General features: G+C 39.4%; 2 protein-coding genes across 6 annotated transcripts in view; one reads left to right on the plus strand and one right to left on the minus strand.

Annotated features, from left to right (window-relative positions):
• The window catches only part of AGFG1 (ArfGAP with FG repeats 1), a 35961-nt gene extending 22676 nt beyond the window's left edge, over positions 1-13285 (plus strand). For 2 of the 5 annotated variants that reach the window (XM_057366897.1, XM_057366902.1), the window contains exons 6-14: positions 4310-4429; positions 5055-5126; positions 6123-6332; positions 7166-7346; positions 8014-8093; positions 8379-8471; positions 11309-11467; positions 12069-12160; positions 12536-13285. In XM_057366897.1, coding sequence (XP_057222880.1) covers positions 4310-4429; positions 5055-5126; positions 6123-6332; positions 7166-7346; positions 8014-8093; positions 8379-8471; positions 11309-11467; positions 12069-12160; positions 12536-12595 — 1067 coding nt within the window. In that variant the 3' untranslated portion in view covers positions 12596-13285. Of the gene's footprint in view, positions 1-4309; positions 4430-5054; positions 5127-6122; positions 6333-7165; positions 7347-8013; positions 8094-8378; positions 8472-9863; positions 10043-11308; positions 11468-12068; positions 12161-12535 lie in introns of those variants that run through there. The other 3 variants (XM_057366898.1, XM_057366901.1, XM_057366899.1) reach the window with 3 other exon arrangements.
• Positions 13286-15951: 2666 nt separating this feature from the next.
• Positions 15952-22476, minus strand: LOC130573995 (thiamine transporter 2-like). Its single transcript, XM_057366903.1, has 5 exons — positions 22327-22476; positions 19590-20406; positions 18252-18444; positions 17627-17768; positions 15952-16842 (listed from the first exon to the last, which is right to left on the minus strand). The coding sequence occupies exons 1-5, from the start codon at positions 22474-22476 to the stop codon at positions 16720-16722; spliced, it is 1425 nt and encodes a 474-aa protein (XP_057222886.1). The 3' UTR covers positions 15952-16719.
• Positions 22477-23337: the final 861 nt, after the last annotated feature.

Here is a 23337-nt window from a genome sequence, read left to right on the forward strand (position 1 = left end):
CAGAATAAATATAATCTGAGGAAAGAATCTGTTAATTTCTGGTCACAAACTAACCATCGTGGTCATTCCCATGACTTCTTTCCATAAATGTTAGAGCCCAAAGCAATTTCAGGGCTAGTAAATCAGTTTCTAAAAGACAGAAACCTGATTCTGAGCTGTGATAGCTGAATGTGTATTGCAGACTTGTTACCTGAGGGTGTTCTGTGATTTGTGAGAGAGAGTAAAATGCTTGTAAGGCTTGTCTTGTGTGCAGCAACACCCGGGTAGTATTAGTGAAAGAAATAACAAAATGTTACAGACTCTTCCCTTTGGAACACAAGGAGGGTTGATGAGTCTGCCAGCTTTTGCAAAAATGAGTCTGAAATGCTCATTAAGGAGCTGTATAAACATGTAATTTTTGTTAGTAATTACACACTGCARCGGAGGATGGGAGAATTTGCACTTAGTCCAACACTACTTGCTTGAAGTTTATGGTCTGGTGTTCTTGTTTTAGGGCTTGGTTTTAGYTGTGCCTGTAGGGGATGGACTTTTTTCCCTTCATGTACATGATGGCGAGCTAAAAGAATCACTGAAGAGACCAGCCAACTTAAGATCTTTCAATATAAATTACTGAATGTAGCAGCTGATAGCAAAATATTAACAAACTTATGCTGTGATCCCTAAAGTGTAGGCATAAATCTTGAAAATTATGCAGGAACTACTGTTTGTGATATGCTTTCAAGTTCTTTAATATATTAAGCTGTCTCAGGATATTGTTGCTTATTTAAGGGGAAGCATATTAACCTTATGTTTACTGCCTGTATTTAATCTACACTGTTCTGTAATTTCTGCAAAATTGAGAATTTGTAGCTGGTATGTGACTGATTGCTCYGTAGTTTGTAGATTGGTGGTAGCAACAAGGATCAAAATTTTTGGCGTGTAGATTTCTTATAAACTAATGGAATGAAAGACCTACACAAAAGTTTTTAAAAAGATGTAGTGACACAGCACAATTCTGTCACAGATAACGTGGGAGAAAAGGCTTTAGCTAGAAAAAGCAAAAGTGTGGCATAGTCATTTTGTAGAGTTTTTTTACTACATGTATGTGTGACTTTTATTTTAGTTTTTTCTGGTTTGCAGTGTTTCATGCTTTTATTGCACACCAGGTAGTGCAAACCTTGCAGAAGGAACTCTGCAAACACTGTGGGTGCAGCTGGAATTGCCACGACTTGTGTTGTCATACCTGGCTTTAACACTGCCTTTTGTTGATCTGCAGTGTCCACAGCAGCTGTAAATCCATGGCAATCTGCACCCCTCTGCTGTCCCTGGGGTTGCTTAGGATTGTTCTTGGGTTTTTGTGTAGAACTGAATTTTGGAATTGGCAGTCTACATATTGCCCAGGTGCAGGAGACTACAAGTCTTGCCTGGTCTTTACCTTTGTGCCACAATTACGAAGGTTGAAACTTTACTGCATAAAATAAAGCAAGATTAATATCAGAGCACTCTGTTGAAAAGTCTTTACAGCCATGCTGTTTGAGCATGGGCTCACTTGAAAGTCATACTTTGTGCAATCAGCTGCTGCAGTAAAATAAAGTGTTCTGTAATGTAATACACTCTAGTTTTTAATTTGGACCCAAAAATATTTTATTGAAGATTCTTGACATAGTTTTCTGTTTGTGTGAGTGGTTAAAATGAATAATCTTGCCATTATTCTAGTAGTGACATTTATGTACGTAATCGTATTTGGTCAACTAAACATCARTCTCTCGTCTATCCAACTGAAGCATTAGGATGAAAGTACCACTTTCRTTTTAAAGTGAATTGTTAATCTATTCCTATTAAAAAACTACTGGTTTAATAACTGAAACAACTCAGACTTTGGAATTTGGAGTCTGTAAAATGCTGTTTGAACCAATACAGATGATATAAAAGAAGAATTTTTTGGTATTRTTTGTGTGAACTTTTTTTCTGCACACTTCAAAGGTGAAAATAACTTTTCCAAGATGTTGTTTTCTCTTTGTTATTTTTTTCCTCGTTGCTGACTCTCATGTTGTGGTGGGTTGACTTTCCCTGGTCCCAGGTGCCCATGGGGCTGGCTTACTCTCCCTTCAGCAGGGTGGCTGGAGAAGACACAAAAAATCTGATAAGTCCAGAGAAAGTTACTATCCTGAGCAAACCAGGCCTGTCTTAGTTTACTGACAATACAGCGTAGGATAGTGAAAAATAAAACCAAACCCACTTTCATTCCTTCTTGTGAGGCATAATTTTACTCCTGACCATTTTCGCTCCTCCTCATGAGCAGGCTGGGGAATGAGGGTTGCAGTTAGTTCATAAGATTTCATCTCTGTTGCTGCTTCTTCCTCACGCTGTTTCCCTGCTCCATTGTGGAGTGCGTTCCCCCACAGTGGGATATGGTCCTTCTCAAACTTCTTTGAACATGAGCTCTTTTCATGGGTGTCAGTTCTTTGAGAATTGCTCCAGCATGGGTCCTTTSCATGGGGTGCTGCCCTTCAGGCAGGGTCACAGCTCCTGCCAGAAAACCTGCTCSAGTGTGAGCTTTTTTCCATTAGCCACAGCTCCTACCGGGAGCCTGCTGTAGCAGGGGCTTTCCTGGGGCTCCTCATGTCCTCCCTTCCTGCTCTGGCGTGGCTCCTCCACAGGGAATGTGTTACACCGTGGTCCTTCATGGGCTGCAGTGGACAGCTTTCCTCATCATGGACTTCTCCGTGGAGCCTGGAGCATGTTCTTCCCTTCCTCTTAGCTGACCTTGGTGTCTGCAGCATTTTCTTTTGCATTTTCCTCACTCCTCTCTGTCACAGCTTCTGCACACTGGTTTTTAGTGTTTTTTTAAACACARTATCACCGAGGTGCCACCAGCATTGCTGATTGGCTCAGCTTTGGGCAGTGGCAGTGCAGTCTTGGAGCTGCTGCAGCTGTGCAGAAATGGGGGCAGCTTCTGTTCTCTCCTCACAGGGACCAGTCCTGCTGCTCCCTGCTGCCAAAACATGCCCTGTAAACCTGTGCTCATGCACACAGCTTTTTTAAAGTGGTATTGRGTCCAGTCAAACCTCACCCTCTCTCCCTGTGTACCCTGGGAAGGAAAATGCGTGCACTTTCCATTTGTTAGCAGCATTGTGGAATACAGTAGTTGTATTACAATGTCTTTTTAGTTCATAAATCTATAGTAYAGAGACTTTTGAATAGAAATTAGGTGAAATAATACAACTTCTAATTACCACTATCAGACTATTAAATTACAGTACTTAAGCAATCAGCATTATTTATTCTCTTTGTATATACTTTATCTGCAAAATCTCTCYAGAATAAACAAATTCCAACCTAAAAATACAGTGTATTGCCATCTATTATTCTAGAAGGTGTTTCTGAGCTTTCTTTAGATGGTAACTCAAGTTATCTATATAAAAAAGTTTGGTTTGCATTTGATTAAAACCTTTTTTTCCTTTCTTGCTTACAATAGAGTTGAAGGGTTTCTGTGGAGTTTATCAGGCAATTCCTGCAATGTAATTCCTGTTGAACCTGTAGATGCTTRAATGTCCAGCTGTTCAGAATTAGATTAGTGTTAACTTCTGTTTTCTCCTATAGTATGGCACAAAAGGAAGGCAAAAACTGAAATTCTRTTTGAAATTTCCTTGGATTTTATTTTGTGGATACTCTATGAATGCTATCTTCTTGACATTGGTATTGATTTTCCATATTTCTGTACTCTAATTTAGTTTTTTTAAAGACTGAATTTACCAGTTAAATGAAAATTAAAGGTAGTTAACTAACTATTATGTTAACTAACTACATAATAGTTTGTACACCTAGCCAGAACTGTTAAAGTGGTGCCAAACTAAATTCGCGTAAGGAACGAGCACTTGGTGTATGAGGAATTTGAATTGCCAGTATGTTACAAGAATAGTTTTTAATTTTTGTTTCCAAAGAAATGTTCAATTAGCCCACAAGTTTTAGTTTTCAAAACTGGTATTCTGGACTTTATGACTGTCTTTTCCTGAGCAGCCAGCGCTGCARACACTCCAGGGTTTAGCTGAAGTGGACTTCATCAGGTCATGGAGTTGTGAGTAGCAGCTTGTGTGAGAAGGGCAGAAGTAGCATTAACTGGTACAGCTCTGTGAAGGTGATTCGTGAAAGCTTGTTCAAAGACAACTTTCAGTTGTAGAATAACGTGTGTAATTTTCTTTGTGTAAAAGAAGCACGTGGTAGGACRTAAACCGTGGAGGCTGTCATGACCATGAATTCAGTTAATACATCTGTTTTTGTGTTTATTTCCCATATCCATTAACATGTTTTGTTCCTTTGCGATTTACAGCGCAGAACTCTGCCAATGCAGGTTTTGCAAACTTTGATGCATTTGGACAGTCTAGTGGCTCGAGTAATTTTGGAGGTTTCCCCACAGCAAGTCAGTCTCCTTTTCAGCCCCAAAATACAGGTAGAACTCCTAGCACTTTTGATTAATACCTAATTGAAATAATCCTTACCTTTGTGTTGGAAGGTACTGAAGTTGAGTTTTTCTTGCATCTGCCTGCTTTAATGCGATCAAGTCATCTGAAGCTCTGGGGAAACTCAAAATGAATTCCTTGTGTTTGGTGTTGATTTTTTTTTTCCCCTAATGCTACTCAGAAGTCTGATTTATGGCACTGTGTTTGTTAGCTCTACACCTGAAATAACTATGAAAAGAAAGAACTCTAATGCTTTTAATAACTATTGAATTGACTCTTCTAAGAGAAGCATTTCAGTAGATGGAAAAGGATATCACAGTACCAAAAAAGTGTGTGTCTATGCATATGTATAGCGTATGCACACACTTCAGTATGTTTGACTTCATGTGTAGAGCCTATTGCTAAGATTTATTTTGCTTTCCTTTAATTTGATCACGCTTTGGAACTTCTGCTTGAGTTTACACTTGCTGTTTGTCTAGATCTTTGGCTGACTGACTTTCTTTTCCTTTTTTTTTTTTTTCTTTTGAGTGTGGTGTTGTTTTAAACTTTTTTTTCAAATTTTCTTTCTCCCTTCTTATGTTAACTTTAACCCACACACAATTTCTGGCTGTCCAGCGTTCAGAACGCTTTCATCTAGCTGCAGTTTTGGTGAATTTACTTCAGCTTTTCCTCTCCAGGCTGTACACAGTAAGTTCCACGCAGTGGAAAACTCAGCTTGCTTCATTTTATGCCATTGTAGTATAGCACTTCCATTCCTACTGTTGCATATGTTTCAACTTGTTGATTAYGCTTTTAGAAAAATGTGTGTTCTGTAGAGTGAGTGGAATCATCAACCGAATGTTATGAAATGTGATAAACTTAATGGAACAATTCATTTAAATTTGAGTATGTGACCTGCCTAGATTAAATTGTCTGGACAAGGAAGAGATGGAAGCTCATGGTTTCATACTTGATCTGAAGTTCAGTTGTGTGGACCCACATCAGATTTCTAAAATTGATTTATGTATCTCTGACATCAGTGGAGACTTGTTATAAAAGAGCTGTGTTGTGTCTTCCCCCTCACCTCTTTCCTGATTGAATGTGGTCTAAAACTCTTGAGAACAGAGAACCAAACTCTATTCCTAAACCTGGGCATGAAATCATACAACTTTTGGACTTTCAGGCACTGTTTTTTGCTTGGGATGATGGCTGACATCTGAAGTGACTGAACCACTAAGTAAATACAAATAGTAGCTATTCATTAACCACATATGGTAGGGAAATGAAGCTTCTGTATTTTGAATATTAAAGATTAAGATAAATACATCTTTTTCTAGTAAGATTTTATTTTTGAAATTACTTTTAACAACWAAGAAACAGCATATAGTTTTCAAGATCAAATTATATATAGTTCGATTATATATATCGAACCATATATATTAGACTGATTTAAACTGTTGAAATTTGGGGTGTTTATCCCTGATGTGCAGACCAAAAAATATTATTATAATAATATTATAATTTTTTTTCTGATGACCCACTAAACTTTGAAGGCAATGGGAAAGAGTCTTAAATATGTAGGATGGGGCAGGCAAACACTTTGCCTCACATAACCACAAAGGGAGGGTTATTGTGCCATCAGTTACAGTTGGAGAGACTTTTTAATTTTGGAGCATTGATCATGTTTAACTTAATTTGTTACAGGTGGAAGTGCTGGATCAGTGAATGCTAACTTTGCCCACTTTGATAACTTCCCCAAATCCTCCAGTGCTGATTTTGGAGCCTTCAATGCTTCTCAGAGCAACGCCACAGCAACTGCAGCCAATAAAGCTGCAGTGAATAAACTGAATCTTCAGTCAGCTGACAAATATGCAGCTCTTGCTAATTTAGATAATATCTTCAGTGCAGGGCAAGGTATTAAACTTTATTCTTTGCCATGATTATTCTGTATAGTTATCACAAAGATGGCTGTGCTTATTGAAGTACTGTAACTGTGTTTCAAAATTTCTAAGTGATCAGTAGAATTTTGTGTCAGCGTATCCTTAATGTGCAAGATGTAAGTTTTGAGACTAACATCATTCCAAAAGCATGYCATTAAAAGGCTGCTTTTTGGGAACCTATTTCCCATCAAGATGAAGAATTCTAGTTAAAATATCTAAATAATTATGAATGCAATAATGAAAACATATAAAAATATAAATATATATTTTATATTTGTACTAAAACCTATAGTGGATGCTCTGGAATGGAGAGCTGCAGTTGTTGCAAAGAGCTGYGAGAGCAGGTTTCTTACCTCTCTGCCACAAAAAGATTTTGCTTTAGTTTTCATAAAGTATTAGAAGTGATGCTTGGATTTCATTGATTATAAATTAAGGGAAACAAACTGGTTATTCTGTTACTCAAATGTAGTTCTTCTGATATGTTATGAAAAGTTATGTTTGTTTGTACTGTAGAGGTTTGTTCTGAAACGGATTGTCTGAGGTTAGGTGTTCGTTATTTTTCTGGTTGAAGATGAATGGATTGTTTTTCCAGGAAAACAAAAGCTCCCTGGGGCTGCAGAGTACCTGTAGWAGCAGGACATTTTCCTAATAGCTAATGGCTTGTTAAACACTTTTTCCTCTATGCCCTAGTGCATATTTATTTTTTAAGTCTGCAACCGTCTGTGAACTTTCATAGTTCACAATGTCGGCAGGACACAGTGAAACCCTCTTCAGTATGTTTAATCTGCCTGCTTGCTTTCTTTCTAGGTGGGAGTGAGCAGGGAAGTGGCTTCAGCACAGCAGTGTCCTCAGCAGGCCCTGCCTTGTCAGCCCCCAATCAGTCAAGTGCATCTTCAGACAAGTACGCGGCGCTGGCGGAGCTGGACAGCGTGTTCAGCTCCACGGCCACCTCCAGTAACGCTTACACTGCCACCAGTAATGTCAGCAGGTACGCTGGCAGGGGCTGCCCAATTCCCACATTGACTGCAGTATGGCAGAAAAGTAGCTGGAAGTTGTTTCTAAAATCTGTTTCGTATCTGAGTAGGGAAGCATTTAATCAGTTAAGAGGTACTATTGAAAYTGCATCTTTTGTTTTAAATAATGGCAGTACTGATCGATAGGATATTCTAGGAATACTGTCAGCAGAATGTTCTCTGCACCTTTCTAGTCATGACATGCTAAACCTGGTAGATGGTAGCACTTTGCTCTGCAGAGTAGTTGCATGCGTACTCAAAATCATAGGATCATCCCTGAAAAAAAATCAGATATTTTTAGTGTAAATGATGCCCCCTGTTACTTTTTTTAGATCACTGAAGTGAGAATCACCAGATGCCTGTTAGTGGCTTGGTATTGCAAGTTGCTCCTAAGGCTTGTGCTTTGTAGCCTTTATGCTGTTGGCCTTTGCTCAATATTCCTTTTCCTGCTGTTGGTGGAGATGACCATTGCTCAGTACTAGTGTKTCTGACCCTGGCATCAGGGAGGTAAATTGCAGTCTGCAAACTGCACAGAAATGTTCATCCCCTTTGTTTTATATGCTGGCAATAATTTTAAATTGTATTCAGTTTTTAAACAAGCAATTCTGACTTCACTGAATGAATTGTACTGATTATTTCCAGCAATGCTTTTGGAACCGTACCTGTGGCTGCTACTGCACAGACACAGCCTGCATCTTCAAGTGTGCCTGCTCCATTTGGAGGTATGTAAGTGTTACTAACACTATTTGGGGATTGTAAGCGAGCAATCTGCTCATTTTTRGTTGAWAATGCTGTACTTTKATATTACTAATACTGAGTTAMAAAAGGTACTATTAACAAAAAMGTACTACTGTCAAAATAACTRATTTGAAATGTATGTTAAAAATTCYTAATGTTTCATGTGATTTTAGRTATTTATGTATCKTTGTATAAAGCTGYATCGACTTCATSTGAGTCAGATTGTCTGTTAGAGAAARATTACTTAATAAATGTCTTTAATCTTTCAGCAACACCTTCCACAAATCCATTTGTAGCTGCCCCTGTTGCCCCAGTGGCACCTTCAACAAATCCATTCCAGACCAATAGCCGAGGAGCAACAGGTTAGGAAAAAAAAAAATTGAGTGTTTGAGAAACTATTTTTAAAGAATTGCATTGATTCTTCTTTTTTCCTGTAACTGTATCATTTGTTCCTTAAAGATTTTCTGTATTATCTGTCCCTAGTCTATTTGACATGTTGTGTGTTTGGTTCAGTGTCAAGGTACAATTCTAGGATTTTAAATGGTGGCCATGAAAAATGTCAAAATGATCTGTTTGAGCTCTACCTATTCATWGTCCACGTATTGCCAGCTGGGTGCCTTCCAAAACTATAACCTTGGCTTTGAAATATGCTTTATAACAGGTAGCCCTGAAATCAGTGATCTTGAAAACCTTGCCGCTAGGCTGGTACACTCKTTTTTTTTCTTCCTKTCTTTATTTCAAAGTGTTGAAAGCTCTCAAAACCAAAGAGCTAGAGCCAGAACCAGGAAAGACAAGACTCTTGGGATGCTAGCTCCTCACCAGTCCACTTGCGCAGTACACTGGTGTCTCTTTTTTAAAGCATATGTGTAATCTTCACACTTATTTTTTATATTAATTTTCTGTATGAGGATTCTGTAGAATCCGTGGGGAAAACTTCATCACTTTTTAAAAAAAGCAAACTTGTTCTTCTTGAAAACTATGAACTTGAATTTAGATGGCTGCTAGCTAGGTTATGCTGATTTTCCCTTCAGAGCCACTGCTAAATTTTGAAACTTCGATGTGTTAGCTGGACTTCAACAGATCAAAATCTGCTGATGTGTGCATTTTGACATTGAGTTATGGTTTGCTCATTGATTTAAGTAGGCTGAATTAAAACTGAATTGGTAAACTTGTGTCCTCTGCTAAAATGAATTCTGTTTTCAGTCYCTTTTGAGATACTATGCAGCTAAACTTGTTTAGATATTTAATGCCCAAAATAYCGTTTTTTCTTTATTTTAATCTCATTCCTAAGAGGCTATTTTGGATCATTATAAAGAATTTCAGCCCCCTTAGATAAATTTCTTTGAGTATTGCAACTCTATCCTTCCCCCTTCTAAACAGCTGTCCCTGGCTTGCTGAGATTCCAAGCCTTTAGCAGCCATCCTGGCGTTCCATACTGGGTCATAGAGATAATATGTATGAGTAAAGACAATATTCAAGCCCTTTCAGTCTAAGGTGTACACTTATRGCTTGTCCTTTTATGTTTTCTTCCTGCATGGACTTTGCTGCTTATTACATGGGAGATCTATTTTATAGCACTTATTTCTAATGCTTTTCTTATACTGATCTATTGCTGGTCATGCTATTGATTAACTGTTTAGTACATATATGTGTATCTATTTCTCTCTCTCTTTATATATATATAACTAAGATATGACTGTTCAAGAGTGTATAAATGATTTGACATTGTCTGGTCTCTTTGTGGCTTCCATAAGGCCTCTCGGGAGCAATGCACTCTCACATATTTCCTCAGGCTCATTTTGGTAGGTGGCCACATTTGGTATCAAGTTTCTTGTGGCTAATTGTTCTTGCTTGTAAAAGCTTATTGACAGCTATCTGGTTCTCTGCACAAAGAGTTGTGGAATACTTGACTTGTTAAAAATGGAKTGGGTGTGGGTATTTGGCAATGGGGCAGAGGGAGAGAAGAGCATACACAGACATCCTGTCGAGCTACCAAAACAAAACCATTATTGATRCCTTCCATGAGCACCATATAGTGCTAATGAGTGACTGTTGAGGTCTCTGCCAACAGTAGTTTGATGCCTTTTGGGATATCCCAAGTCGCCTGCTGATTTTGTTGTGCTTCTGTTCGCTGTTTTACCAAGTTTGCCGTTTAGTAGCTTCTCTGCTCACTGTAGCTTGAGAACAGTGTTAGTAAATTAGTTTTGCGTGCACTTTGTCAACAGTTTGTCTGTATGTCTTGCTCTTGAGTACTTYTGGGGTAAATTTTTTCAACTGATAACTAAGCTATATTCATTAAATTAATTTTACTAGCTTTTTTAAACAGTCGAGCTTGCATAAAATCTGGCTTGTAACATTTAAAAAGAGAAGTCCTGTTTGGCTAGAATACCTGCACAGAATACCTGGTGTCTGTATTTGTACCACAAATCCTATTATACACGTCTCCTTTCAAGCATAACTCCCAAAAGACTGAATAATGGTTTTGTTACTGTACTGTAGCACCTAATGTGCTCCTGTATATTTGCTGAAGGCATGGGGAAATGCCTATGAGCTGTGTGTTCTTTACTTGAAATGTTCAGCAGAGAATCAGATGAAAAGTTTTGGGCTCTTTGTTTTAAGTTGTAACTTGACAGTAAGTGGGTTTGCAACAGGAACTTTGTGTGCAAATAATGTGCATGATGAGAAYTTCCTTAAAGACATTAAAGATGAGATGAACAAAGGGGATGCATGTATYCCTTTGATTTGTTTGGGTTTTTTTAGATTTATTACCTCCCGTAGTGCAGCTTGAAGTAGGAAGATCCTTTTRTGCTTTTCTCAGAAGGAGAAAAAGCAGAGGGCTTAGGCTGCCTGAACCTGCTTGCTTCTTATGTGTACAGACTCTACCAGAAAAACTGTGGGGGAAATACATGATAACATTGAGAAAAAGAAGTAATTTCCTCTTCAGAAAGYTTATCTGAATATGTTAGTTCTAGTAAATTTTAAGTAACTCCACTCATCTTTAAAGTGTGAAAGTAAATTGTGCATCCAGTTAGTGGTGATCCAAGTGAGCAAATCAGTTCAGTGGCTATAGAAGTTGAAACAAACTTTTCTCTGGTCACAGAGGGCATTAGAAGACTTTTAACGTGATCTTATAGTAATTTTTTCCATGGAAAAAAATGATTTCTTACAAATAATTGAGTGTTATTTTTTTGCCCATCAGCAGCAACATTTGGTACTGCGTCCATGAGCATGCCGGCAGGATTTGGAACTCCTGCCTCCTACAGTCTTCCTACTAGTTATAGTGGCAACTTCCAGCAGCCCACGTTCCCAACCCAGGCAGCTTTCCCTCAACAGACTGCTTTTGCTCAGCAGCCAAATGGTAGGTCTGCATGTTTTAGACAATCTTGTCTGAATCAGAAACATGGAGAAAATGATCTGTCTATAAGTTGGCAGTAATGGGTGGGTATTTATTTCTACATGAACTTGATAGTAATGTTGATGAAGGTTCCCACACTGTTTTGGCTCTGCAGCTGAGTTTTCTGACTTGGCTGTGTGAAATTGTGCAATGAAAACTGAAATTTTACCAAAACCTATAATAAAGTGGTAAGTATTCCCAAGCTTAAAAGGTTTCTAGGCAAGAAGATCTTTTTTGGAATGTCTGCAACACATTATTACACATTCTCTAACTTCACAGAACACAGGCATGAGAAAGGGGAAAAAGGCTTTCCAATTAAATTTATATGATATCGTAACATTGAAAAAAGTGCATATGTAGAAATTGGAGATTGGTGAGTTACAAACAGTTGAAAACAAAAAACTCAGCCACAGTTTTATACTTAATGTTCCTGATAATGTTTAAGTAAGATCAGTCCTGCTGATTCTGCAGTTCAAATTTCCACTTAATTTTGGCTGGGAGCTGCAGCAAAGAATTCTTTCAACATTGCTTACTTGTTCTAATATGTTTTATTTTTCTTTCCAAGGAGCAGGTTTTGCTGCATTTGGGCAAGCAAAGCCTGTAGTAACTCCTTTTGGACAAGTTGCAGCTGTTGGAGTATCTAGTAACCCTTTTATGGTGAGTTGTTGCATGTCAATGACTTCTCTATGTCCAAAGAAGAATAGTCTGTAACACTTAATTTAGAAATACACAAAGATTTGGGGGTTTTCCTTGCTTTTAATAAGGGAAGGCAGCATGTTACTCTCCTAATGCAGCTCACTATTCTGATGATAGGCCATTTGTAAGGATGTTCAGATCAAAGCAGAGAGATGTTTATACGTGTTCTCACAGTAGTGTAATTCCAGAGAAGTGCCAAAAAATAGACTGCGATATAAAACAGAAGTATTGCCCAGCAGGTTATTTTCTTTTTTATACATTCTGCATTTATGATTTACAATATGGGAAAAAATTCTTTAATACTTGCCTTATTTTTCTTCATTCCTTTTCCCCCAGGCTGGTGCACCAACAGGACAATTTCCGACAGGAAGCTCATCAACCAATCCTTTCTTATAGCCTTATAGACACTTTACCCAAAAGAACTCTTATGTGGTCACATAACATCTCTGCGCCTCTTGCACTGTTGTCTTGTTTCACTGATATTAGCTTTAAACACAAAAGAAGTCTTTAAGAAGTAAAAATAAAAGCCTGCATTGTGTACCTTTAAAAATTTTAAAAAGAAAAAAATACACCCAACACGAAAAAACCCAAGAAAACCAACCCCCCACCAGGTAATAACGTGCAAAACAGAGGGCTGTGGTAACATCCTTGAACCTGTGAAGTGGCAGGTAAAAAGTAGCGGTATCATGTATATTAAAATTGGCTAATAAGTTATTGCAGATACCACACTCATTATGCTGCAGTACTGTACATATTTTTCTTAGAAAATAGCTATTTGTGCATATCAGTATTTGTAACTTTAACACATTGTTATGTGAAAAATGTTACTGGGGAATAGATCAGCCACTTTAAGGTGCTGTTGTATCTCTTGGAATGAATGAGCTGCATCATTTTAACCMTTGGTATTGGAAGTCATGAAGTTAAATTGAAGGTTTGTTCATTTCTCAAAATGTTTTCCTTTCCTAAGAGCTCTTCTATTTATACATGCCTAAATCTCTAATGTTAGAGGGATACCTGTCTGCATAATAAAGCTGATCATGTTTTGCTACAGTTTGCAGGTGAAAAAATAAATATTAGAGAAAACAACTGTGTAGCATTATTTCTGTGCAGTAACATTTMTTGGATGAAAATGTACACACTGTGTCTTGTACACAGCTGAGGTGTCCATACAATACGTTTAAAGGTGAGTTAGGCTTAAAATTGTCACATACCTCACTTGRATATGTTTCTGTGTCCTTGTGGTGAAGCTTGCTGTTCTAGCTCAAGTGAAGTGGCCTGTCAAACAGGAGAGTGTTAGGGGAGCTTGGTTTATTTTGAAGGAATATCTGTAATGAAGGACACTGGAAGCACTGTGGAGAGTAATTTTTGGAGAAAAGGTTTGCTGCAAATGACACCTAATTATGGGTAACTAATAACAGGCTCTGAACAAGCCTTCGTTGTGGTCAGAACAGAATGTGTAACAGCAGGCCAAGGTACCACAGATGTAATAGCACTCTATTAAAAACTAATACATATCAGTAAGAGCTTTTGTGGAATATTAAATTTGTCTTTTTTTTGTTTTAATTTACAGAAATATTTCCTGCCATAGTGGAGTAAAATTTGTAGAGGGAAAAATGTCTTACTTGTCTTTTCTGAAATAGTAATAACGTTCAAGAAAAATACTACTGCATCAAAGTGGTTGGTGATAGTAATTTAAACAGAGGTAATTTGGCTAAAGTTCAAGTATAGTACTGGAACTAAGCAAATAATGTAGGTATATTGTGAATATATGAASTGCAAGCTTAAAGGCTGGAGAAAAAATTCTGACAGCTTTCGGGATAACAGGAATAAATAAGGTAAGATTGGTGTTTTTGAAAAAGAATGTGGAAGTCCRTTTGAGATAAACAGGAGAATTCTTCAAGGTAAGATATTTCACTTGTAATTGGCAGCCTGAATGTTAGATATGTTTTTCTAGGACATCTGAAAGGCTTGACCTCTGTTTGTAAAAACATTTATGCTTATGCTTTTGACATCTTTTGCCTGCCTATGAGGGTTGTAATTTCTWTTTGTATGTTTGTTTTTGTGTTTTAAATTTTGGAGATCCCAAGCAGGAGAAAGGCAGCTCATAAAACAAGCTGCTTGTAGCAGCTTTCCATACTTAAATGTCTGATTGGCTGTCCTGCTGGCATATTTAAAATTGACTTGAAGTCTCTCTTTTATTTCTGATGGAGACTGCTGGACAAAAGTACAGTTTAGTTTCCAGCATTATCTGGGGAATTCACTAAACAAGTCCCCAGCAGCTGGGGGTTTGCAAGGTATTAGTGACACCCATACTCAAACCACAGTGTAAGTTTTAATTCTTCCCTGTTGCTAACCTTGGCAACCTTGGCTGTTTTTGGATAGTAGCAGGTAAATACAGGAGAGAGTGGGGAGCTGCAAGGATTCAGCAGGGCTTTTGGAGCACTTAAAAATGCTTAGTGCAGGGAACTGGACCAGATCAAAGAGATGTCTTGTCAATGAGATGAACAGTGTTATGAAAGGTGAGCAACTCTCTGCCCTCTTCACTTCTATTGGTGTAAATTATGCTTTGGGTGAAGGTTTATGAGATCAGCATCTGTAGAAATTGTTCTGATCCAAATATTACTGCTGAGAGACTGAAATTGATTCAAGTATGCAAGACATAGTTTCAGAATAAGCTATGGAAGTAGCAGAACACCTTATTTTTCATAACTGGGTAAATGCAGATAAAAGTTTTGCAACTTTTGGCTATMCACAATCACATCTCTTTAGTCTGTGTTCACTAATTTTAGGATTGTCAAGTTCCAGACATGTAGCTGCAGATCTTGTATCATTTTGAGTCTTCTTTATTTTGGGCAAAAACTGACAAAATAAGTGTTTTGTTGATTAGGTTGTAAATGTAGCTGAATTTACAAAATTAATTATTCACCCCTGATTTTAAATGGTTTTATCTTGGAAACCTCTACAGTTGTCCCCACAATTCTTCGTGGATGTAGCATAGTTTCTTAAAAGTGGTATTTTTTTGCTTTAGCATCAGAGCACTTCACTTGGTAACTTTAGGCCTCTTATAGAGAAATTAATCTAAAGACCTCCTTGATTATACTTTAATCCTAAAACATACGTGGTTATGTGTGTAAGAAGATGTTACACTTGCAGGACTATCTTGAGTTCTTTAAGGCAAATGTGATGTCCAGGTTCTGCAATTCAGAGTTTAGTGGCAGCAAACATCCAAGCACCATGTTGAAATAAATGCTGAAGCAAAAAATAATACARACCCCCACCAAATTTAGTTGGAATTCCTGAAAGTATAAATACAACACTCTTCTTCTGTGTTCTGCTGTCTTGAAGCGAAAACTTACTGGGACATAAAGACAAGCTCAAAAAAGCTTGAAAGTATGTTCTGAAAGGAATTGATGATTTTGTGAGATGACTTGGGTCAGTTATTTCTGAGTCTTGACAAATATTCAAGTTGTAATAAAGGAACACAGTGGGACTTAACTGCTGTCTGATGCACTTGGCTACAAAGTGGACCTTACTGCACAGATGGAAGAAATTCCTTCTTTAGTCATTAAAACTGAGTCATGTTATTAAAGACTGCCCTGTACAGCATTTAAAGTGTCTCCCCATGAAAAAATTAAGTTTGTTTAGGAGGTTCTTTGCTTTCCAAGATAAGTGTACGTGGGTCATGGCAGCTGACAGACATTGTTAATGCGTGTGCTTATCGAGACAAACACTCAAAGGGAAGGTCAGTGTGTTTTATTCATACTTCTTCAATAACCAGTAAAGCTGTCACTGCTTCAGTAGCAGTTTATCTGTATGTAATAACCTGTTTTCCTTTAAGTCATGTAACTTCTTGTTTCCAAACAATGCGTTGTCTGTGTGAAATGGCTGCATTTGGGCATTGGTAWATTCAACTGGCAGTATTGCTGTACTAGATCACATGGTAGTAACCCATCATTGAGCATACAGAGGTAGCATTTTGTGGGGAAAAAAGGGGGGTTTGATATTTGTTAAGTTGCTTAAAAAGTGGATGTCAGCTTCCAGTTGAAAAGGCTTTAAGTCTTCCAAAGGCCTCTGTGACTGGCTCTGCAGCAGGTCATTGGTACAACTGCTGCTTTAGATTCTGGGCATGTTGGAAGGTCTTATGTCAGTAACTAAATTGCCTTAAACTGAAATACTCAGTAGAGGGAAAGTTCCAGGGATTTTCTGTAGGTTTCTCTGGTGTGAGGTGCAGGCATCTGCGTGTACGTATGCTCACTGAGCATTAATAGAAGTTTGTGTGTTGCATCATTAAACTTGAATTAAAACTCTGTTTGAGGAATGTTTGTATTAAACTGCTGGTGAATAAAATGGACCAAATGCATCATCCTCTTGACAAAGCTCTCTGTGCAGCAACCTCATAAGCAGCCTGCTTTGACCTGGACCACTTCTGCKTGATTGAACGTTGTATTTCTCGTAATTTGTTGTCCAGATGATGGAGCCTTCTGCACCGTTGCTTGTAACCATTGGTTTTGTCTCCTTTGTTACTGGACAGTGCTTTCAGCAACCACACTTGCATTTCCACATTTGATTGAGATGATGGTGCATATGCTTCTGATCAGGAAAATTCCAGCTATGACTGTGAAGTAGCAGCCATAAATGAGAAACTGGGAAATGGATGTGGGGAAGGAGGAGAAAAGTTATTATCTAACAGCAAAAGCAGTTTCTGACGTTTCTGACTCCAAGGGGTGTTCTTCCATTTCTGCCTCCCTTTCTCTTCCCTGTCACTTGTGCCCAGAATGACCCCATCTTGAAAGGACTCAAGAAGTCTKGACAGGCATGACTTAACACTATAGGAATTCTGTGATTATAAAAGGGAGAGAGATTGTTCTGTTACATACTTCCCCACCTCAGTAAGGGGAGGACAGCTGTCCTGCGCTCAGTCTTTTCTCTGAAAAGATGAAAGCTAGAGACTTAGACTCATTCCGTGTCTAAATTTAACTTTAGAAATTTAACATGGAATTGCAATGAGTTAATTTTCAGAATTAGAGTAACTTAAAAGATGTATCCACTGAAACTGTGTAATTTAGAATTACCCTGGTAACAGACCCATAGATTGCCTTTTGGCTTGTTTCCTGCTTCTGATTAGGGTTTTTTGACCAGGAACTTGTGACTAGTAAGCCTTTAATTTAAAGAATACCCAGAGCAATAGGTGGTCATCYTTCCCCTCTGTTCTGTGAACATACCCATGGAATATTTTCTAGTCATCCTAGTAATGGGAGGCCTAGAGGATGAGCAGGTTGTAGKAGTTCACGCCAGTTCACTTTAAGTGAACCTTCTTCCAACTGAGTAACTGCCCTGAGCATGCCCATTACCAAAGGCTAATCTTGGAGAGGAGCCTGCTTTTGAAGGAGAGTAGGGGAACTAAGCAGCGGGGACTCGGTGGCTTACCTGAGTGCTGATATCCAGTTGCAGGACTTTTGTATCTACTACAACAATTGTTAAAATCGTCTGAATCAGCAGTGCAACAAAGCTGTTGAAGCCAAAGATCAAAGCATAATGCTCCATGCTGAGGTTGACAGCAATCTGAAATCTGACARTGAATGCAAAGGTTCACTAAACTATGGAGAGCAAGGATGGGTGCACTTACGGGAGCAGTTTAATGTGCACCGTGCACTCTTCAAAGGACAAGGTCACTTTAATCTTTGCTATGAAGCTTTAAGCTTCATTTTGGGATTTCTTGGTCTTTTCYGGCTTTGTGACTTCTGTGCAACCTATGAGTGAATATTTTTACTAAATACCTGTGTGTATTTACTGGATCACTATGRGAATACACTCATACACTGATCATTGAATAGCCAAGTGTAGAAGCTACCTTGTTCTGATTTGGAGTGTACTGTGGTAATGGTTAGGTAATGTAATTTTAACSAGTTTTATATAGGCTAGAAACGATATATGATACTGTTACAGCCTTATAAAATTTCTATCTAGGGAGATGTCCAGTAAAAATTTGATAAATATAAAAATAYGGCACTGATTTTAATCAGTTTAATTAGAACAACTGTGTTGTACTTACGTTGCTATTGTTATAAGGACCATATAGGAAGCTTTAAATGCAAGGTAAGCAGCATAACAGGCCCAGATGCTGTCAGTGAAGTGCATGAGAAGTAGAGAACCAGCATCCAGTGCAGAGAAAATTGCCAAAACCAGTTCTCCAGAGAGATCCCAGTTTACTTTGATATATCCAACTGCAATAGTTGTTGCTGAACCTAAAAATTGAAACGTAGTAATTACAACTGGGAAACATCATTGAGAACCATTGCATAATTGTCATCAGATCATGCCGGGAGCTCTTCAGTCTTGGTCATGGTGGGCTTTGGTAATGGTGTGTATTATATTAACTGTTAGTGGCATGGGAATCTTCCACTTGTTTGGGTGTTTTCCTCCTTGCTTACAAACCCTTCACTGACTAAAGTGCTCTGGGAAAGTGCCTCATGCCTGAGGCTGGAGGCGCACTGCACAGTCTATTGTTGCTCCTTTTTTGGTGAACTATGAGCAAAGAGAAGAACAGTCTGAGCATTTTCTGCCAAAATATGCATAATGAGTTTAGCTACTTCATGTGAAGTGTCTCATGGGATAAAAATCTGTAGCACTTCATGCTTGCTTTTTTTTTTTTTCAATTTGTGGTGAAAAGCCTTATGAGCGGCATTTGTTAGAGCCTTATTGACCAGCACATGTAGCAAACCCCTTGCTTGGGTGTATTACAATGTAGCAAACTCCATATTTTTAGGCAGGSTAGCACAAACCTGGACTTTGCTGGTTGTATATGCTTTTCGTCAGAATTGCAAAAGTTAGCACAAACCAGCCCCTTTGGTCCATTTCTGCTATGAGCAGAGGTTCCCAATAATGTGAGTGTCTTCTGTACTCTCAAACTGTGTTAAGTGCTGCAGGGTGTAAATGCAAGAAACCCTTTAGGAACACTACTCAAAGCCTTCTCTGAGAAGTTCTGCAGTAGCTTCAGTAAAATGGATTTTCATGCTGATTGCAGGGAGGAAGAGTAAACTGACAGTTCCATATAGAAGTGTGGGATACACCTGGAGTGATGGGAGACAGCTGCGTAAATGGGAGCTCCAAAAGGAGGCTGTATTGGTATTGCACAGCTATGTAAATGGAGTTTCACCRGGCTCTTCTAAGAAGGAAAAGCTTATTTATATATGGTTTTAAAGCCTATTTTTGAAGAGCCCACTGATACGAGTTTATATAAAAACATGCTTTGCACACTGTTTGGTTTTATCTCTCACAGCCTGTTTACTTTGGTCCTCATAGGAGATGGAAAGGCACCAAAGACATTGCTGAAGAATCCCCTCTGCACTGGATGTGTTACAAGTACCATGGTAATGATCTTTTTGCTTACCTAACAAAGTTGCTATTGCTTCGACAGCTCCGTTGTACACGATGGAGCTGTAAGAGGGCGCTCGGAAGTCCCACAGCACCTGGACGTAATTCACGACCTGGTTGAAGCCGGCTGTGGCCAGAGCCCACCACAGGGACCAGTAGAGGAGTTTGTGGGAGCTGTAGCAAYGGCACAGGTCCTTGCTGAGCTGCAGCAGCACGCTGAGCATGGCACTGTGGGACCTGGCATCGGCAGCCTGGTGCCAGGGGGTCACGCCCATGGCAGCAGCATCGAAGCTGTTGCCCTGTGAGGAGCTCGAGAGCCTGGGGGAAGTGTCCGGAACCACCCTTTTGTCAGGCCCTGGAGGAGGCTTGGCAGCGTCTTTCCTGTGGAAGAATATGCTCTCCTGGGGCATGGGCAGGAACAGTGAGCACAGGAACGCCAGGCATGCAGAAACCAAGGTGATGGCRTTGAGGTAGTGGTAGGAGATGTCTGCTACAGACACCAGCAGCTGTCCCAGCAGGGCAGCCAGAGTGGCTGACACCATGGTGACGTTCCTGCAGTAGTTGGTGGCCCTCTCATAGTATTCGGTGTTGACCACGCTGTAGATGTAGGCGTGATAGGCCACTTCRGCAGCTGTCACCATCCCATAGAAGAATTCCACCACCTGCATGGCCATCACTCCTTGTGCAAAGAGCAGCAGGATCCAGGTGATGATGAGGCTGATGCCCTGCAGGAGGAGGACGGGCTTGTARCGCACGTAGTCTGTGAACAGGAACACTGGGAAAAGGAGAGCGAGGTAGGAGTATGTCCAAACTGGGAGAATCTGGTTTGTAACCTAAAACAGAATAAAGGAGGAAATACTAAAAGAAACAAACAACACTGCACCCACTCTCCCAACTATTTAAATTATCCTTTCTGATGGGTTTTTGATGGTGTTGCTGAAACAACATAGTTATGATGATAGGAAACATTGAATTTTGTGGACAGTGAAGACAAACTACCTTAAGTTACAGGACTGTAGATTTACTGTTTAAGGAGCAAAGATAGTGATGCTACACTCCACTAAAGAAACGGGTAGATTGGCTTAAAAATTAATTCTAGTAAAGGCCTAAGAAGTAGGCAGGTTTTGATGTGTAGCTGTTTAAAGCAATTTCAACTTTGTGTAAGAGGTAAGTCAGTCTAGTTTCAAATCCTATTCCCTACAGTTGCTGAAAGTGAAGGCCTGTTTTGTTTTAACTTTTTATGTGAGTCATTGTATGCCTTTGGTCACCTCTTTCCCTAGTTAGATTTAAAAAAGGAAAGCAATGTGCCTGTAAGAGGGGGGAATTGGAACTGCATATAGTGTGTAGCTGCTGCTAGGTTATTGTACTGTCTGTTTTTTCCAATTAAAAAGGAAAGAAGTAAGGAAGTCTTGCAGTGAGTTTAAGTTGGRCTTCAATGCATAGATGCCTTGTAAAGAAAATCTATTTTTCTAAAACTGTTCGACATTTGTGTTGGAAGGTGCTGTTTGTGGTCACCAAAGCTCAGTGCTTGCCTGGGCAGTTTGGGCACACTTGGGGCAGGAATCCCCCTTTTAGATGCATGTCACAAAGCGACCTTTTTCAGTGACTGTAAGTTGCCTGTTTTGGGGACGTCTTGTCCTGTAATAGTGGGRCCTTTTGGGGTATCTATTCCTGATCACTTGTTCTCTCCTCAGGTAGTTATACTAGAAAGGAACTGTATCAAATGCTGGAGGAATGTTTTTTACTTCTGAACAGATCCTGGAATGAGTTGCATGGTGAGCACTGTATCTTTCTGTGTGACTTCTTCTGTTTCTCTGAACTTAGAATTACCACATGGAATTGACTCACTGGAWGTGAGTTTGGTTGAAAGAGCCAGTATCTGTACAATGCTTATTGTAAGGATTCTTGTTGAGATCAGAATTAAGGCATTGTATGATGCTGTATGTTTTATGTAAGAAATAAAGCTTCCCTTTGTGGTTAGAAAGAGCAGTAAAAAAGGGGGAGAAAAAAGCCCCACCCCCCCCCCCCCCCAACTAAATCTCAAATAATTTTTTGCAGCAAAAACCTTGAGTTGACAGTGTGCTGGTGGATTCTGCCTTAACATTTGCACATCAGGATTGACTGTTCTTCATATTAGCAGTATGTGGGTGTACCAAGCCTGTGTTTTCTAATTATACCATCAGCTCCATGACTCAGCCACGTGTTAACCATGTTCCCTTTTGTTGGGAGGTGTACTCCTGAAGCAGCCAGTGCTAAACACAGGAGCAGAGCAAGGAAACTTGCAGTGCATGCTTTTGTCAGAAAATCCCATTTTTTCTGAATGTGAACCTGACTTCCACAGGTAAATGAATGCATAAAATGTAGGAAATGTAGGAAATAAGCTTTACAGCTCATAAGGAGAAGGCTGCTTAGTTTTCTTATTATTTGAAATCTGTGTTGCTGTCGGCCTAATCAATTCMATGGGAAGTATAAATAAATGTCAGGGTTGCCCCTCCCCAGGGGGGTAGAAAAAGGAACTAGCTGACCTGATTTTGCCAAAAATACCAACCACCAGAGAGGTTTCAAAGTCCTAAGAATGTAGAGACTTTAAAGTTTGGASCTCCTACCAAAGAGGTGACTCCTTACTCATTTCTGGAAGCATCTTAAATATGAGTCTTCAGACAGAATATTCAACTTCGTCTTCCCTACAGTTACTGCTGTAAGGCCTAATGCTTTCAGCTTTTTAATTATTGCTTAAGAGTTTAGTTACATACTTCTTCAATTGTTAGGTTTTTGTCTGGTCCTATTAGATGGGGTATAAGAAAAGGTTCTGATGGCCTCATTGTGGTAAAAAATCCATTTGCACAGATGAGCACCGTGGGATAAATCCAGCTGTTGTCTATGGCTCCGTTGCAGCAATCCATAATCTACCTAAACAAAGGGAAAAGGTGGCAAAGGAATGAATAGATGCTCTTCGCAGTTGGTAAAAATTCATTTKCAAGTTTACTTTTTAACTAAACCTACACACACCCCCTTCGAGGGCTGTGGTGGTGGCATCCACTGTAACTGGACTTTGGGGGACGGGTGGCAGTGTGGCAGCCAAGGGCTGCCTGCTGTGGTGACTCAGCTGTCTGGCTGGTGTGCAGATATAACCAAACACCGATCTCAAGTTCTCCTGCACTGAGCTGCATGCCTGAATCTCCCCTTAGGTAGCGACACCTCTCGCAGTTACTCCTGAGGCTGAGATTCTTTGCTGCAACACATTCTTGGAAAGTGACTAACTGTGCTCCACCTTGAAATCTTGGCTAAGTCATATAAAGAATTTATTGCACATATCCAATCCTTTAGACAGAAGCAGTTGACTAAATCTGGAACTAGGAGGGTCTCAGCTGCACCCTGATTTCTTTCTGAGAGGAGATTAGAACCCAGTAGCTGAATGGAAAGGGGYCTCCCTGACAGTTTTATCTGATTCTGTCCTCTGCACTAAGTCAGGCACACCTTCCTGTTGAGTCTTGTTAAATCATTGTCACATTTACCACTGGACTTCATTGTATCRATAAAAGGCGATTTTGCTTCTGTCTTTTTGAGTGAAGTGCGTGACTCCAGCTGTGCCACGTGCCTAAGCCAATGTTCCTCTCACTGAGCCTCTCTGGCATCACTGCACTTGTAAATGAGCAACTGGGATCAAGGTGCATTGGCCCTGGTAAACTCTGTATTGTCTGCCAAAGGTTGTTCTCAGTGACGTGCCCTGGTTTCGGTGGCTGGGCTGYAGCAGAAGAATGAAG

This window comes from Malurus melanocephalus, unplaced genomic scaffold (genome assembly GCF_030028575.1).
Source record: "Malurus melanocephalus ecotype Western Australia unplaced genomic scaffold, MMel_1.1 scaffold_73, whole genome shotgun sequence".
Taxonomy (NCBI): Eukaryota; Metazoa; Chordata; class Aves; order Passeriformes; family Maluridae; genus Malurus; species Malurus melanocephalus.